General features: G+C 34.7%; 1 protein-coding gene across 1 annotated transcript in view; it reads left to right on the top strand.

Annotated features, from left to right (window-relative positions):
• Positions 1 to 14,151, top strand: part of LOC114243374 (uncharacterized) — a 113,016-nt gene extending 98,865 nt beyond the window's left edge. Inside the window, exons 4-7 of the mRNA XM_089738980.1 lie at positions 6,399 to 6,532; positions 7,026 to 7,141; positions 9,685 to 9,788; positions 10,683 to 14,151. Coding sequence (XP_089595106.1) covers positions 6,399 to 6,532; positions 7,026 to 7,141; positions 9,685 to 9,788; positions 10,683 to 10,783 — 455 coding nt within the window. The 3' untranslated portion in view covers positions 10,784 to 14,151. The remainder of the gene's footprint in view (positions 1 to 6,398; positions 6,533 to 7,025; positions 7,142 to 9,684; positions 9,789 to 10,682) is intronic.
• The last annotated feature ends 5,064 nt before the right edge of the window (positions 14,152 to 19,215 follow it).

Consider the following 19,215-nt stretch of genomic DNA (forward strand, 5'->3'; position numbering starts at 1 on the left):
CTTTATGTCACACTCTGGTCCATAAGCTACCAGTATTGTTGCGGTACATAGAATCACGGAATAGCGAACATATTATGACCCGGGTAATACCGGGTATTCCTGCTATGATAAATAATATACCGTTGTAACTATGCTGAGACCTTGGAACTTATATCTCAAGGTGGGTGGCGCATTTACATTGTAGATGTCTATGGGCTCGAGTAATCACTTAAGACCAGGTGGGCTGTGAGCTCGTCCACACATCTAAGCAATAAAAAAAATTTATCATTTCATCATTTAAGATCATGAAAATTACTCCACATGGTAATCCTAGTTATAAACTATGTTTCTGAAACACTTAATCACACAAACACTTGATGACCAACTTCAAGTGGCTCTTCAGCAACTAAAAACATCACGGGAACAGTGTCAACAACTACTAAAAGAGAGAGAAGACAACGAGGTCGAAACACTCCAGGTAATAAAGAAAAATACCATGTTGAAAGGACAGTTGTCTCAGCTCTTCATTGAATACAATGAAGTTCTTGAGACTAACAAGAAATTACAAATTGTTGTAGACGGCTTCGATCAGTGCAGCGGTGAGTATGTTGAGTCGCTCCAACTCTCAGCTGAACTGAAAGTCAAACTTTCTGAGGCACATGATTGTATCTCTAATTTACAGTTAGAGATAATAAATCTAAAAGCCCAAAAAACACAGAGCCTGTACTCGGAACTGATCGAGAGTGAACCAGCTTCGGGAACAGTGATCACCACTTCTCAGTGTGACATACCTACAATAGATTTGACTGGTGGTGACTCTGATAGTACACATTCCTCTCGATTAGTTCTTAGTAAGAAAAAGTGTAAGAGATATTCTAAACTAAATAAGTTTATAAATAAAACGGAGAAACTATTAAAACCTAGAAAATCTATCAATTATATAAAAACTATATGCAAAGACCGAAATGCACTGCGCACAAAACTAAATACTTCACTTGAAGAATTACAACTTGTTCATCACAATCATGAGTTAGAAATAGAAAAGTTAACCTCACAAATAAATTTATTGAAAACAGATTTGGACAGTGTCACTAAAAACTATGAATATGCTCAAAAAGACATATGTGAACATATATCGGTGATGGATAACCTGCTTGATTTATGTAATAATAATAAAGAGCGATTTGAATCTTTGACATTACAATATGCTAATTGTAAATGCCACTGCTCTATAGCGGGTTCTCCAGTACCAGACTGTTCCAATAGTCAAAATCAAATTTCTAGTTCTACCTCTAAGCCCGTTGTAAACAACATAATGAAACCTGTGCTTACTAAAAACATTATTAAAATATTTAGTGATGAACTAGGAAAAAATATGGGTGTAGCGCTGAATGATCTGTGTTTGGGACAATCTGTCATAAATTATTGTATGCCTGGGGCTTCATGTACCCACATACTTAATAAAATTTTAAATGTGACTCATTGCCCTAACACAACAATAATTATAATGATTGGGAGAAGGGGAAATGCAGATATAAGAGATATAAAATATCAAATAAATCAATTATTAACACTACAGGTGAAAAAGATCATCATGTTTGCATTTCCATTTATTCAGAGTATGCCAGCAGAAAATAAAATAAGACATAGCATTAATGATTTCATGCAAACAGTTTCTAATGTAAATAATTATTATGTCATGACACCATGCAAATCAGAAAATACATTCTATACTATTGACATTAATTGCATGATAAAAAATAAATGTATTATTATGACAAAACCTAACAAATACTATTTAGGTAGCTACAATTTTAGACAAGTAGCAAACTCGCTACATTATTTTTTACATATTTATCTAGCCATGAATTTGGCTAATCAACCTACTGCTTCTTTTGAGCAGGAAAAAAATATGACATTTATTAATTTGGAATCCGTTCCAAGTAATTTAAATTAAATCCTAAGACAACAGAGTTTACCTCTTGCAGTAAACATGATTTATTTGGACACAACCCATCAACCAATAATGTTTCTTTGAAAACAACTGTGATCAACCTGGTGCATCAGAACTTACAAGGTTTGATGGGTAAAGAACTTGAAATTGATTTGTTCCTAGATTTTAATAAAGTCAATGTTCTATGTGTAACTGAACATTGGCTTAAAAAATATGAATTAAATTGTAATTTTAAAAATCACCAGGTTGTGAGTTCCTTCTGCAGAGAGAATGCTATACGAGGTGGCTCACTGATCATTGTTAATAAAGATTATAAATGTAAGGAACGTAGAGACATTGTGAGCCTCTCTGTGGAACGGATTATTGAAATGGCCTGTGTAGAGCTTGAGCGATTCATTGTTGTAAGTGTGTACAGACCTCCTGATGCGTTATATGATTCTTTTGAAAATATTTTGGAAAATGTATTGCTAAAGCTTTCTGTCTCTAATAAACAAATTTTTGTATTTGGTGATTATAATATCAATCTTTTAGAAAACACAAATACCACTATTAGATTCAGAACATTGTTAAAGTCATATAACCTCCCAAACTTATTTCTAGAGCCTACTAGGACAACGACCACATCGGCAACATGTTTAGATAACATATTTACAAATGTAACACCGATTAACAAAAAAATTATTAATCAATTAACATCAGACCATAGTGGACAATTTGTGTCTTTTGAATCTATTATGAATTCTAAAGATAAAAATACTCTTGTGATTGTTCCTATTAATAAAAAACGAATTGAGAAGTTTAGAAATAATATTAAGCAAGAACATTCAGAAATTATTTATAACAAAAACCCAAATTTATCATACCAGAATATGTTTGAGAGAATTAATATGGTCTTTACTGATGTATTTATTCCTAAAACTGTAACATTAAAAAACAAAACGGTGTTCAGCGAGTGGGCCACCACCGGAGTGTACAAAAGTAGAAAAAAATTGTATGATCTGTACTCTGAAAAAGCTTATAATAATGATGAAACATTTCATCAATATGTCAGGAACTATTCCAAACTATTTAGAAAAGTTTGTTTAGCGGCAAAATCTTTACATTTAAGTGATTTAATCAAAAATGCCCCTGACAAGATAAAGATGACTTGGAACATCATTGGTAGAGAAAGTGGAAAAGTCAGAAATAGCCATCAAGAATTCTCGTTAAAAATAGACGATAAATTGGTAACTAGTCATGAAGATGTGGCTAATGCTTTTGAAAAGTTTTTCTCTGACATTCCAGTTTCAACTACCACATCTCTAAATTCATCCCCCACAGCAGCTGAAATATTATTGCATAACCATGTCAAGAAATGCAATGAAATTTTTAAATTTAAGAAAATTAATTCAAACAATATAATAAAAAGTTTTAATAGCCTTAATGTAAAAAATACAGCTGACTTGTGGGGAATATCAGTAAAGGTTTTGAAGTCTGTAATAGACATTATTGCTTCTCATCTTGTTAGTATTTTTAATGATTGTATTAAGTGTGGTGTATTTCCTGACTTAATGAAACATAGTAAAGTGATTCCTCTTTTTAAATCTGGTAGTACTGATGACCCCTCTAACTATAGACCTATTTCAGTACTCCCTACGTTGAGTAAAATCTTTGAAAAAATTATTTTGACACAACTTTTAGAACATTTCAATTCAAATAACCTGCTTCATAATAAACAATTCGGGTTTACAAGGGGTCGCTCTACAACTGATGCAGGTGCTTATCTAATCAAAAATATATTTCAATCTTGGGAGGAATCGCATGATTGTCTTGGAATTTTCTGTGACTTATCCAAAGCATTTGACTGTGTTGAACATGAAACATTGGTGAGGAAACTACATCACTATGGTATTAGGGATGGTGCATTGGAACTTATTACTTCCTATTTATCAGGAAGGATACAAACAGTAGATGTGAAAGGAAATAGATCTTCAGGCACCACGTTGAAAATGGGTGTACCTCAGGGTTCCATTTTGGGTCCTTTTTTATTTCTAATATATATAAACGATTTGCCTAGTTTTATTGAGTCCCGACACGAGGTCGTATTATTCGCAGATGATACATCTTTATTATTTAAAATTAAACGACAATTACAAGTCTATGACGAAGTGAATGATGCGATTTCGTGTGTGGTTCATTGGTTCCGTATCAATAACCTATTATTGAATAGTAAGAAAACGAAATGTATTAAATTTACTTTAAAATGTATTAAATCATCTTTAAATGTGAGACAAGTAGATAGTAATGTAATTGTTTCTGAGGAATCATTGGAGCTTGTTGAGTCAACCGTATTTCTTGGTATAACAGTGGACTCCAAACTGCAGTGGGGACCTCATATTCATAAATTGGCGAGTAAGCTTAGCTCTGCAGCATACGCAGTAAAAAAAATTAGAATGTTAACAAATGCGGACACGGCTCGTTTAGTTTACTTTAGTTACTTCCACAGTGTCATGTCCTATGGCATTTTGCTATGGGGCAATGCGGCCGATGTAGAAATGATATTTATTCTGCAGAAAAGAGCTATACGTGCTATTTATAACATGCACTCAAGGGAATCCCTGAGGGAAAAATTTAAAGAAATTAAAGTTCTCACTATGCCATCCCAGTACATCTTTGAAAATTTGATGTATGTTCGTAAACATATTGAGGAGTTTCCTAAGATGTCGGACATACATAATAAAAATACTAGGAACAAACACAAGCTTGTTGTGCCGATGAGTAGGTTACATAAGATACGAAATTCATTCGGGTGTTTGTCTGTGCGCCTGTACAACAAAATCCCACAAGATGTTCAGAACCTACATATACATAGGTTTAAGAAAACTATTAAAGAACATCTGTGCAATAAAGCTTACTATAAAGTCAATGATTATCTAGAAGATTGCACAAAGTGGGAATGAGTTGCTCGCTCCGGGAATTTCAATATTGTAAAATTGTTATGTTATAATTACTTATTGTAATATGAATATTTAAAAAAATAATAATATTTAAAATAAAAATAAAAATCTAATATTTAAAAAAAAAAAAAAAAAACATGCCCGCTGAGTTTCTTGCCAATTCTTCTCAGGACGGAGGCTAATTCTTGTGAATTGGCGGTAATTCTTTTGACGTTCAACAAGTATGTACTTTCATTTATGTTGAATAAAACTTTTTTGATTTGATTTGATTTGAATCCCGATCGTTTGCAATATATATTTTCTTTGTTTGAATAACAAACAATTTTTCACATTTGCAACATTTATTGGAGATTCGGAAAATTCACATCCCAACTCTCGCATTTGTTTCAAATAGATTCGCGCATCTAAAATCGTACGTAAAATACCTGGCATTAATCATTTGAAAACGTGTGCACGCGTATTTCCTACCATTCCGAGGAATGCTTTATTAGGTTCTGTGAAATATTGCATATTCAGAACGCAACTGGAATTTTGTCCGAAAAATTGGGTTCGATTTCAATCTGCCACTCCGTGTTCTGTTTACGCCTAACGCCGTACACCAAAAAATATTTTCGGAATTTCAAAATTCGTACTGTCATGTTTTACTTTCGTCGAAGCCCGTTGTTGCAGACTGTTTTTATTACTGAACTAGCTGTACCCGTCCGCTTCGCTGGGAATTTAAAATTAACACTAGACGATGACCCTATGACTAGACGATGTTTTTTTTTATAACGCCATCTTGGTTAGTTCCCCTCAATTAAGAAAAATAGTATTATTATTCGCCAATAGATGTCGGGAAGAGTTGATGATTGAAAACACGAATAAAAACAACATTTTCTGAAAATAAATCGTAGCTAGATCGATTTATCGCCCCCGAAATCCCCTGTATACTAAATTTTATGAAAATCGTTGCCACCGTTTCTGAGATTCAGATTATATACATATATATATTAATATACAAGAATTTCTTGTTTAAAGGTATAACATTATTATTTCTCACCCCCACAAAGATTCTCATCATTAAAGCCCCCGCAACTGGTGTAGGGAGTCCAACACTCATATAAATATTAGCCTATCCATTAAGTACATGTATTTTCTACATGGACACCAAGTTTCAAGGTAATCGGATGCACGGTTCAGTAGTTATAATGGAACATCCGTAAAAAACACTGTAGATTTATACATTAGTATAAATTACGGGAGCGTATTTCGGAGAATCTTTAATAATTTTCGTGTGGAAACTCCGATGTTGCTTTGTACCGAGATGTCGGGTGTTTTCCACGAAGTTCAATCTGCAACTAGAATTTCACCTTTATGCATCCATTAAATATATGTTTGACTTGTTCCTGGAAGCAAAACTAATCTTATATCAGGCGTATAATTAACAGTTACAAAGCTCTTTGAAAGTCACTTTGTGTCGTTATAACTAATGTTCCTATTCTGTCGCATCTATGTTTGGTCAATAGATTTTAATTTACATTTCTTTTCAGAGCCTCCATTGATCGGTCCAAATGTGACCACAGATCGGATGACGTATGTCGGCGGTGATCACATTAGAGCGAATTGCACATCACCTCCCTCTCTACCAGCTGCCAATATCACGTGGTACGTCAATGAGCAAATGGTAAGTGGACAATGTCAATGCTTGATTGCGGTCAACTATAGTACAAGACAATAAGTAAATCTCGTAAAGGCGGAAAGGGTTATAGCCCTAAATTAAGTTATTGCCGAAGCCTATACATAGTACAGCATGATAAATAGGCAAAATAGCAGTACCTACCCTCGCATTCTCAGAATACGCTCTACGACTTACTAATGTCATATTTTTATGGATTTCATAAAATTTATATAGTGCGATGGTCTCTTTGTAGATCACGTTAGGAAACGAATTTGGTACGCATATGACATGACCTTAGTCAAACGAGGGTTACGGAAAGTAGTCAATGGTTGGTTGTGTCCCTGGAATTGCTGACGTGCACGAGTGACGGTAACCACTTATCATTAGGTGGTATGCTCGTCTGTCTAGATAGGCAATAAAAAAAATTGTAATTATGCTGGCCTGTCTTCGACCGTAATAGGTCTACAGTTTGTCTACAGGCTCAGTACTTTTCTTTCAGGTACCGGGCTTTACAGCCAATCATATACTGAACTTCAGCAATGGCTACGCATCCAGCTTAGCCGTTTTGGAGTTAGAAGCCGCTGTTCTCTCTCCCGTACCGACTTTGATGATACGGTAACATTATTCGTGTTCTTAAATTACATCAGAACTGACTTAGTATTATCTTCAGTTGCCGCGAGATGCTAATAAAATTAAAACTAATTTTACTGTTTAATTTCTTACATTAATATGTCACAATATTCATAGCATTCGATAATAAAGTAAATAATAAAATAAAGGCGATATTAAATCGTAAAAGTGGTTTTAATTAGAATTTTAACTGTATGAAGCTTTTCTGCAACCAATAAAACTTAGTCAGTGACGCGATTAATTTTTCTTAATACAAGTTGAGATCTTAAAAACTTTTTTTTATTCTTTATTAGAGCTATACACCTATCAGGTTCAGTCGGCTATATTTTAATAATATGTCATTTTAGAATTTTGAACAGGTTATATTTTACTTAAACTTGTCACAGCGGTTATAAGATTTTTTTCTATTTATTGCTTAGATGGGTGGACGATCTCACAACCCACCTGGTGTTAAGTGGTCACTGGAGCCTTTAGACACCTACAACGTAAATGCGCCACCCAACTTGAGATATAATTTCTAAGGTCTCAAGTATAGTTTACAACGGCTGACCCACCCTTCAAATCGAAACGCGTTACTGCTTCACGGCAGAAATAAGTAGGGTGGTGGTGTCTACCCGTGCGGACTCACAAGAGGTCCCACCACCAGTAAGTATTTGTGGTATTTAGCCCCAACGAAGCCTATTAATCCTGTCAATATTTCTCCATCATAGAGTATTCAATATTATATATCTTATTAGGACCAATGTGCCCTGCCTTATACAAGTAGCAAAAACTGAAAGCTTTTGAAAAATACTTTTTACTACCAGTCTGACTGTACATCACTTTATTTGATGACTGAATTGAAAAATTAGAAAATTTGTTACAATAATAATTTATACCAATTGACTGGTTCTTGGCTCTTTGGCTTTATTGATGGATATGTTTTTTCACATGATAATATGTGCAATGAAATGTCACATCAGACTGAACTAACGCAAATCAATAGTGGAGTATAATTACAGGATCAAAGAAGATATCGAACTATCATTATTGTATAATTTGATGAACCATAAGCTCAGTGTTGTGATATAGTATCTGTCTCCTAACCACCGCAGATTACAAAGTTAATCAAATTCAAATTAATACAGATCCCAGCGAACGAACGTAAATTAATTCAGTTCACACTTCAGTTAGATTCAATATTGATTTCACGGAAATCCGTAACGAACACAAAAACATTGGTACTGATTTTTGTTTGAAGAAATGTATACTGATTTCACGGAGAGTAATTAGAAAAAAAAAAATTTATTGCTTAGATGGGTGCATGAGCTCACAGCCCACCTGGTATTAAGTGGTTACTGGAGCCCATAGACATCTACAACGTAAATGCGCCACCCACCTTGAGATGTAAGTTCTAAGGTCTCAGTATAGTTACAACGGCTGCCCCACCCTTCAAACCGAAACGCATTACTGCTTCACGGCAGAAATAGGCAGGGTGGTGGTACCTACCCGTGCGGACTCACAAGAGGTTCTACCACCAGTTCTACCTCTATTTACGTTTTAGCTAAAAGTTATCTAAAGCTCCCAGCATATCGAACTCTCTACATATCAAAATAGATGAATGTTTGCAAGACGAATTAATAATAGAATTTATATATTTTTTCGCTGTCTGGTTTTCGATTCCAATTGTTTTTGTTTGTTTAATTAGTTCATCATCATCTTTGATGCTTTCGTTTTAAAACTTAGCGGGTTTAAATACGCGAACAATACTTGCAGGAATAACTAGAACTATAATTGCACATTACCATGTTCTTACCTTTCTCAAAGACCAACGCTTGTGATTATTAAATCTTTTGCAGTTTTGGTAGTTTATACTATCATGTAATATATTATACTATCATATCATATCATATACCAAATCCTCTTATCATACTGTTTAAGGATTTGGCATGAGTTTTACGACCGGTCGCCTGCTTGCCTGACATCAACCTTTCTTAGGTTAAATGTTTAACCATCTTGTATAACTAAATCAACCTACCTCTCTGATCGATAGTAGGAAGACCAAGGCCTTTATATTAACATCAATGGTTAAATGTACTTAAATTTTTTACTGTTCATTGGAAAATATACATAGATCACGATAGCCTCAAGATTCATTTTTCGTTGTCCATACACCTCAACGTGTATGCCACCAAATGTAAAACGGTTAATTCAGTCTCGATTTAAAAAAAAAATAGGCTATCCTAAAAGCATTTCATTATTTTGTAGACATAAAAAATATTAATATACATATATAGAAATCCCACTTTAAGAATTTGTCTACAATCACATAGAGGGTGTTGTTTTGTACTGATCTTCATTAAACTATGAAATAAATCAAAATTAGAGACGAAATTTCCCTACACACTAGATTATCTTCCAAAGGAAATTATATTGTAATTTTTGAGGGCCTTTTCTTACTAGAGTATCACAAAGTATAAAAAAAGAACTTAAAATTTCGATTTAAACTGGTACCGATCTTGTGACTTTAACAAACAATTCCATTGCAGATGCGAGGCGTCAATGTTTGATATTTGGAGATCTACCAGTCACACTATAGTGCTTAGAGAGCGCAGTGCCAATCCCGCTTCTGCGCTCGGAAGGAGTTTTACAGGTAATCAAATAAAACATTCAAGTATTTTACATTTAATTCTAGATTTAGGTGGTGTTTAAATTTTTACGTTCTGATTTAGTAGATAAGAGTTACGGTATTATTCCGATATTAGTAGGGCTCAATCTTCATGTCTTGAAGCCTTGAAACCTTGACATCGGTGTTTCCAAATTCAGTTACATCTAAATATGTAATATTATCGCATGTAAGCCACTGCACGCTTTGAGGATGGGGCGGGTGGAACATTTATTTATTTATTGCATAGATAAGTGGACGAGCTCACGGCCTACCTGGTGTTAAATGGTTACCGGAGCCCACAGACATCTACAACGTAAATGCCGCCACCCACCTTGATATAATATGAGCTCTAAGGTCTTACTTTAAACAGTACAACGGCTGCCCCACTCTTCAAACTGAAACGCGTTACTGCTTCACGGCTGAAATAGGCAGAGGGGTATCTATCCGTGCGGACTCACAAGAGGTCCTACCACCAGTAATTACACAAATCATAATTTTGCGGTTTTGATTTTTATTTCACGATGTTATTCCTTCACCGCGTAAGTCAATCGAGAGCATTTGTTAAGTACGTATTTCATTAGAAAAATTGGTACCCGCCGGCGGGATTCGAACACCGGTGCATCGCTCGATATAAATGCACTGGACGTCTTATCCTTTACGACTTCGATTTTTAGTTGCTTGTGTTGCTTTAATTTTTCATATTATTGGATCTTTACTAACTGGCAAACTTAACAAAATACCATTAAGAACATATCAACATGTGTAGAACATGAAAAATTCGATTACAATTAGTAATATTAATATAATTTCGATAATTAAAATTCCCGGTATACCGGTAGCCATACGGCTATTGAAGTAAATAAACTTACTTTTTCACAGGTGCCGCTTCGGAGACGTGCTTACCGAAAATAATCGTTTTGTTATTTCAAATCGCCTTGCAGTTTTTAGTTAGAAGCTACACTGAGACTTCTATAAGATAGCTGGTGTTTGTTAAACTGAGAGTACTTTAAATATGTATAGCTTATGTGATGAACTGTATATGACCAGTGAAGTGACTAGGAAACGAGGAAATGTTGACGAAGAATATAAAAAAGACTTTGAATTAAGAGCATCACATTACAATACCTAACTCTGTTTTAGTATGTCAAAAAACGGTACAGGCAATAAAAAAATATACAACAAAAAAAAAACAAGATTGAATTTCGCTTTGAAATCTTCAAAGAAATTTTGATAACGTATTTCATTTCCAAAAAAAAACGGCGAACGTGTCTCGGTTTTACCATCACGCAAAATCCAAGAACCTCTTTAATCAATTACCGCATATATAAATATTTTACACAAGCATTGAAAGGAAATGCATTCGCAGTTATTGAATAAGTACTTTTGAAAAACGCATTCAATCTTATTATTCTGTAGCCTTATGTCATGAGTGAAACGGCCATAAGTTCCGATATAAAAGGCATTATACAAATCGTAAATTATTCAAGGCTTTTAAGATTAATAAAACCAAATTGAGATTAATACAAGGGCTATTGATTCAGTGGATATCTCGTGAATATTTGAGATTTTAACAATAATCTAAGCTATTAATGTTAATAACATATATTATCATAATATACCTATATATTTGGGCAAGCATCTGCTGTTGTCTCTTTGCAATTTAAATAAAATTCGCGGTTACATTTTAAAAAGCATTTAGACAAGATTGTCTCAGGGTTTGAAGTAATTTATTGTAAATAATTGTATTTACATTATAATTCGTAATATATTATAGTTCTTGTTCACCATAGTAAATAAAATAAATAAATAAATAAACGAAATATTAATGTAATTTTAGATTTAATTGTACATTATTAATAATATTATTTAAATGATGTTATTGATAGACTGATTTATTATATAGTCGTAATTTTGTTTGTAAATAATGAAAGTTTGTAAATAATTCGTTCGTGATTGATTGCTCATGATACAAATTAAAAATCCTAAGAATGTTTTGACTATTCTAATTATTGATGGTTATTTAAATGTCGAAATACGCGGTCAGCGTCAGTAAAATCAAGGTTTTATTTAAATATATTCTTTAGACTTTATTATCCTATAAAGGTTACCGTCTTTCGAATTTAAGACAAGTGACTCCCCTATATATTATATTCTTTATAGTCTGGTGGTATCTCTGGTGGTGGGACCTCTTGTGAGTCCGCACGGGTAGGTACCACTACCCCGCCTATTTCTGCCGTGAAGCACAAATGCATTTCGGTTTGAAGGGTGAGGCAGCCGTTGTAACTATACTGGGACCTTAGAAGTTATCTCAAGGTGGGTGGCGCATTTACGTTGTAGATGTCTATGGTCTCCAGTAACCACTCAACACCAGGTGGGCTGTGAGCTCGTTCACCCATTTAAGCAATAAAAAAAAACTTATATTACCTATTGATGAGCGATTCTGATCCGGTAGTAGATTCACTCGCAAAGCAGCTGCCCTTGAGTAGTTAGGTCCCCTTCGGAGGGGTTCAGTTGTTAGCTAATCCTATTCCTCCTCGCTGAGCCTGGACTCGCCCTCCTGTCCCGGGGAAACTAGAAGGGCATCCGGGTCAAGAGTAAATCTTCCTTTGGTAAAAAAATATACATATTATTACGAATATTTTTTGACAATCTCAGCGGTCTATACTAACAGCTGTGTTAATTAATCTATAATACATGTTAAATTATTTATGTTGTCTCCGAAAATAATAAGTATCTGGCAAGTATTAAGACTGGCGAGTATCATTATTATATTTTCTTCGGTTTTTGCGAGTCGTATACTACTACATTTAATACTACTTATTTACTAATGTTACTAATTATTTATAAAACCACTTTTACGACTGAACAGGTTCGCGACCACGACAACTGTAAAGTATTTGAAGCGTCGATAATAATATAATGAGATAAAACCGTAAAAGTCGTTTTAATTTTGAAGTGAAACTTCTAATGCGACTTCCAACAACGTTGCGTTAAACTTTTGATTGTGGTTGAGTGAATGCGTGCTACTCGAACGCACGCGCGTAGTATACCTGTTACAGGCCAGCGCGGGCGTTAGCAACGAGTAGCTCCAATATTCTAATGAAGTATTTAAATATATATACAGTCAAAATCTGTTATAACGACATCGAATGGACTGCTCATATTCAGTCGTAAAAACCGATAGTCGTAACAACCGGTGATGTTTAATGTGTATCGTGCAAGTACAAACAAATCGATAGGGAATTATTGGAAAAATATATTTATATAATACGCGATTTTTCTTCAATATTAATTTGTTTTCTTTTTCTTTACGAGATTTTGAAAGTTTCACGAATAACTCCACCAAAGTTTTGGTGCGTCTTGTGTATAGATAAGTAACAAACTAACTGAAGAGATATGAAGAAGTGGGCTTTGACTACCGCATGCACGTGTTTTGTTTCTAAGAATTAGAAAGACCCTACAATGAACTAAATCCTATTGTTTTCTTTCCTGATTTTAAAAACCATTGAAGACAAATGTGGATACCTATTCAAATTGTTTACAATACAGCTTAGCCGGTCGTTCTAACAGATCTAATTCTCCGAAATATTAGTTAAATGTGGTCGTTTTATGAGGTATGTCGTTATTACCAATGTCGTAGAAAGCAATATTTTTAATAAGGCGGTCATATGGCATTCAGCCGGGACCTTTGTTCTTGGTTATTATAACCGGCATGTTGTATTAAACGATGTCGCAGTAAACGGTTTTGACTCTATATTTATTTTTCTATCTATAATTTAAAATATATATAATATAAATGTTGAAGATGTCGCATCTCTTATACACAGCATTCCCTATTACAAGAGCAATCTGATTTAAGGATGGAAAATGAAGAAAACTACACAATATCGACAAAAGAAGTTTCACTTCATTCACGTGCTCCACGTTGCACGCGCGCCGTTTTTAGTATTCAGTTCTTTAAGACTTCACATCAGGCTTATGTCATCCTGATATAATCATAATATGTGTATGGGTCCGGCAACCACTTAACATAGAACCGAGAATTCATATGCCCGTTAAGTTCACAGCTAAATCGAGACGTTTGTTACAATTTTAGCTAATTATTACCTAAGTCCTTCACGAATTGCTACAATTGGTTGTCTTGCGATCAGAATTTATGCAAAACATAATAATAACACTGAAATTCGTTGTGTAAGAAGAATTGATGGTGCATTAATTGATTAATGTTAAATTTAATTGTAATTTTTAGAAATGTTACGAGTTTTCAATTCTATTTCGTTACTAAGATTTAAACTATAAGGCCTATCTATATATTCGTTGTGATTAACTTAAATGTATTCTTCAGAATATGGAATTTATTTCAAAATATAATTATTAATTGTTTATTAAATGAGGGTTGAGTTGTTTTTGGTGTCCCGTCTATTTCGTTTTACGTGTTTCGTTGAATTAATTTATCAAAATCTATGTTAGGTTTCTAAAATTAACAGATATTTATCAAAATTATCGAAAAATTTAATTATTTATAAAAAAAACAATAATGAATTTATAATTCACGCTTCTTGTCGATAATGTTATTAATTGTTGATAATTTTATTACATTGTAAAAGTTAAGTTTGATGTACCCTATAAATATGGTGTAAATTATTATATTTGTTTGTAATATTATTTTCAAAACATTATTAATGTAAAAAGATAGAACAATAAAATAATTATACCGAAATTAAAATATGATTGTTTCATTTTAATGAATACTAAGACAACAGAGACCCTGAATAAGACTGCGCGTTTACGGCTGCTTGGGATTTTAAATTCCATAAATATTGACAATTTAGAGCGTAATACAAACTCAATAATTTCACTTAACATAAAATATATCATAGTAAAAATGTTCAAAATGTTTTAAAGGTGCTTTCAAATCGCCATTCAAAGCCATTAGCTACACGTAATAAAAGAATTCATTACTAATAAATTAATTCGCTCGTCGAGCCCTTCGTCGCATTCATAGACACAGCCCACTGAGTTTCTCGCCGGATCTTCTCAGTGGGTCGCGTTTCCGATCCGGTGGTAGATTCTGCGAAGCACTACTCTTGCTAGGGCCAGTGTTAGCAACACTCCAGTTTGAGCCCCGTGAGCTCACCTACACACGTGGGGTGAAGCTGAAATAACCTCCCAAGGCTATCAGCACAGAAGTCATGAACTTCTTCACTGACATTTCATTACTCTGAGTATCTATCGACATCGAGTATGTATCGACAACAAAATGTACATATTTTATATGATGGTATCTCCTATTCTTGACGCTAAAAAAGTACATACATAACTACATACATACGAATGAAAAATAGTAAGTATTCAGTCTATACTAATATATAAATCTACAATGGTTTTTACGGATGTTCCATTATAACTACTGAACCATGCATCCGATTGACTTGAAACTTGGTATCCATGTAGAAAATACATGTACTTCATGGATAGGCTAATATTTATATGAGTGTTGGACTCCCTACACCAGATGCGGGGGCGTTAATGATGAGAATCTTTGTGGGGGTGAGAAATAATAATGTTAATTTTAAATGCCCAGCGAAGCGGACGGGTACAGCTAGTCATGATATAAAATCAAATCGGAACAATTATTATTTTGCGCAATTCCTTTTTTTTGCCTGCTTTGCGGCAGAAACTAGCAGAATGATAGTACTTACCCATGAGGGCTTTTAAAACACTCTACAATCAGTAAAAAATTAACCTCTCTGGCGCAACTGTCATTTATTCCGGTTTGAAGCATTTGAACATTCATAACACATTACTATACAATAGACGGACTTCCTCGCATCTCGAAATGGGCAAACCTCTGGCCTTGTGCAGTGAAAAATAAAAGCCACATTTCCAATATTCAGGCCATACAATAGAGGTATTCAAAAATAGCGTTAAGCAAAGAAACAGAACGGCGGGGTCCGACAAATCACGGCGTTCCGCAGCGTCGCTACTGAATTATTCATAATACCACCATGCAATAATAACATGCAAGTCGAGTTTTTTTTTTAATGCAATTCTGTTGACTACACCGTTCTTTCTAGTATATTGAAGATTCCTTTTTGTTCACGCAAATTCACATGTAATTATTACTCTGTAAAAACGAAATTGTTTATCTGTATTAGATCAGTACGAAGCCGTAATAATCTATGTTAATGTTCAGTTTTACCATTCACTACTCTGTTCGCTCTCTGCCCAAGCGCCTCTCACGCGAACGGACGCGTCTTCAGTACACTTCAATCAGACTTGAATAAAATTAAATGTTCTAATTCAGACTAAATACAATTGTTCATAAGAAGTCAGTGCTTTTATTACTCAGACTATCAGTACGCTGCATGCGATCCAGCCGAGCCCGTCTGGTGGCCCATGAAATTCAGTAACCACGCTCATTCGACCGCCATATTCAACACTTTTCGTTTTTTTTATTGCTTAGATGGGTGGACGAGCCTAACCTAGTGTTAATTGGTTACTGGAGTAGATAGACTATAATACTAGACGATAACAACGTAATTCGCCGCCCACCTTGAGATGAGTTCTAAGGTCTCAGTATATTTACAACGGCTGCCCCGCCCTTCAAACCGAAACGCATTATTGCTTCACGGCCGAAATAGGCAGGGTAGTGGTACCTACCCGCGCGGACTCACAAGAGGTCCTACCACTAGTATCCTAATCGTCGGTATCCTAAGAGGCTATTTTAACTACTCACAGATCAGCTCATGTAGTAACAGGTCGTACGCTAGTCGATACCGTCTTTACCATAAGGGCACACGGGGCCCGTGCCCAGGGCCCCCATTCTCAGGGGGCCCCGAAAGACCGACAATTTCTCTCACACGCTTATTCTCAAAACATTTTTGTCGGGCACATAACACTTTTTTCACAAATCAGTAATCAGAAGGTATTTACAAGGCATATACTATGCCTATAATAGAAGATTTTGTTCAACAGACATCCCGAAAGAAACCGTTATCGAGATCGTAACCAAAAAACCAGCAGTATTCTAATATCATTAATGACATATTATATCATACTGTATTTGATTACCTATAATAAATGGTCATACTCAGTAAAAAAATGTTATTATAATTCGCTTTTTTACTTTCCAAAAGGGCCTCAAATTCTTGTGTGCCCAAGGGCCCCCCCATCCTAGTTTAAGACGTCCCTGACGCTAGTCTACCCAAAAAAGAAAAAAGTGTAACCATTTGCTATTAACGGAATTGCTTAACTCAAAGAAAGGATGAAGGACTAACATATTAATTGTATAATTCTCCAATCCCTATAATACTAGACGATAATCTACAACGTAAATGCGCCACCCACCTTGAGATGAGTTCTAAGGTCTCAATATAGTTACAACGGCTGCTCCGCCCTTCAAACCGAAACGCATTACTGCTTCACGGCTCAAATAGGTAGGGCGGTGGTGGATGTTCCGTTATAACTACTGAACCGTGCATCCGATTGACTTGAAACTTGGTATCCATGTAGAAAATACATGTACTTAATGGATAGGCTAATATTTATATGAGTGTTGGACTCCCTAATAATAATGACAATAAATAATAATGTTCATTTTAAATGCCAAGCGTGGCGGGCGAGTACGGCTAGTTTAGTATAAACTTAATTGAATCTCTTTCAGCACGAACACTTACCTACACTCGATGTCGAATAAGCAATTTTTTAACACTATATAATCTAGAAGCTGATATAAACGCAAAAACCAAATCAATTAATTATAAATATTCCCAACAAGCCGACGTTTGGTCCACATTTTGTTTTGTTCCTTGCTATTTTAGTTCGCACCTTGATTCGTACGGTGTGAATGCACGTCGCGCCAAACGCCCAGCCCTCCGCAAACGTTTGTTCAAAGTGATAATTCATCGATTGTTTACTAGTGGCCTGTGAATGAGGGCATGACGGTCTTTTATTTCGTTGATAAATCACATTGAGGTTGCATTTACAATGAAGCTACTAAAGCTTCAAATTTGAGGCACAAATTACGTTTACTGAAATATAATTATATAATAGAACAGACGTTTTTAAGTAAAATTGAGTAATTGACTGATCTCGTGTTGGATGAAATAAAAAGGTCCAATGATATTGTTACGCCGGTAAGAGTAACGCCATCTATCGCCGTATTCGAACGAATATCGAAGGATCTAGTAGATCTAGAACGCTCGAGAAGTACAACGCCATCTAATGTCAGATAGCGGAAACACAATACTCGAAATGTGTGAAATATTCTCGAGAATTCTAGGGATCGGCTATAAAATCGTTGCAAAGATGGCACGCAGTCAGTTAGTAATCGGAACTACTCGAAGCAAAACAACGAACGGATCACCTGAAGCGAAGCGGAAGTGTTTGTTGAGTGTTTTAAGTGATCTAAGGGATAATACAGATTTTTTATTTATCCCGAGCCCCAGCGCGTAACAATATTTTCATATAGATTGTGGCGATAGCCATCACACAACACAAGATATTTAACAGATACCTGAATCTCACTTCCGACATTTTCAAGCTAAGCTTACATATGTATGTATTTACAAGTTCCGAACAACAACATTCAGACTGTCGGTCTACCGAGCAATATTTCGTTGTAATTTCCAAAATATTATTGACATGTATAATGATGAAATGATTGAAATAGGCTAGTGAAATATAGGCTATAGAAATATAAATGTTGACAATATTCTAGGGAATAAGCGTCCTTTTGCTTTTTATTAAATACATTTATTTTAAAACTTTAAATAAAACTACCTCACCCCAGTAAAATAATCTAATGTTCAATCTTAATACAATTTTGGATACCATCAGAAATAGGTAAAATTATGTTAAATATTTTCAAACTAATTAACTACTTGTCTACGTTCGTATTAGCCTTATTTCCTGTTAAACTATTTGTTGCTCCATTTCATAACGAATTTTGGCTAACTACATTATACTAATGGACACATAATAATATCCCGTTAAAATGTAATGTTCTCTCAACTAGAAATTTTAGCTAACAACTTTATGAGCTTAACGACCGCTAAATGTGGAATAAAGAGATAGTTCACAACGTTTATTAGGTATTTTGCGATTTTAGTTCAACCATTGCAAATTAGATTACGAATTGAAATTATAGTCGTTGTGGATGAGACGTCCGATGCGCTTGTAGCGAGTACTTTGGCCACGCCGGCATTAGAACCCCGTAAAAAAGCCCGCTGAGTTTGTTTCGCCGGTTCTTCTCAGGACTGTGGCTTTTTTTGGAACCGGTGGTAGAGTTAACATTGTTATTTATATTTTGACATTCAACAAGTGTGTTATAAGTTGAAATAAATGATTTTGAATTTGAATTTGAAAAGGAAATACTTCCGTAACAAATGAAATTTACTATCGTCAAAAC

Source organism: Bombyx mandarina, chromosome 28, assembly GCF_030267445.1.
Source record: "Bombyx mandarina strain Sakado chromosome 28, ASM3026744v2".
Lineage (NCBI taxonomy): Eukaryota > Metazoa > Arthropoda > Insecta > Lepidoptera > Bombycidae > Bombyx > Bombyx mandarina.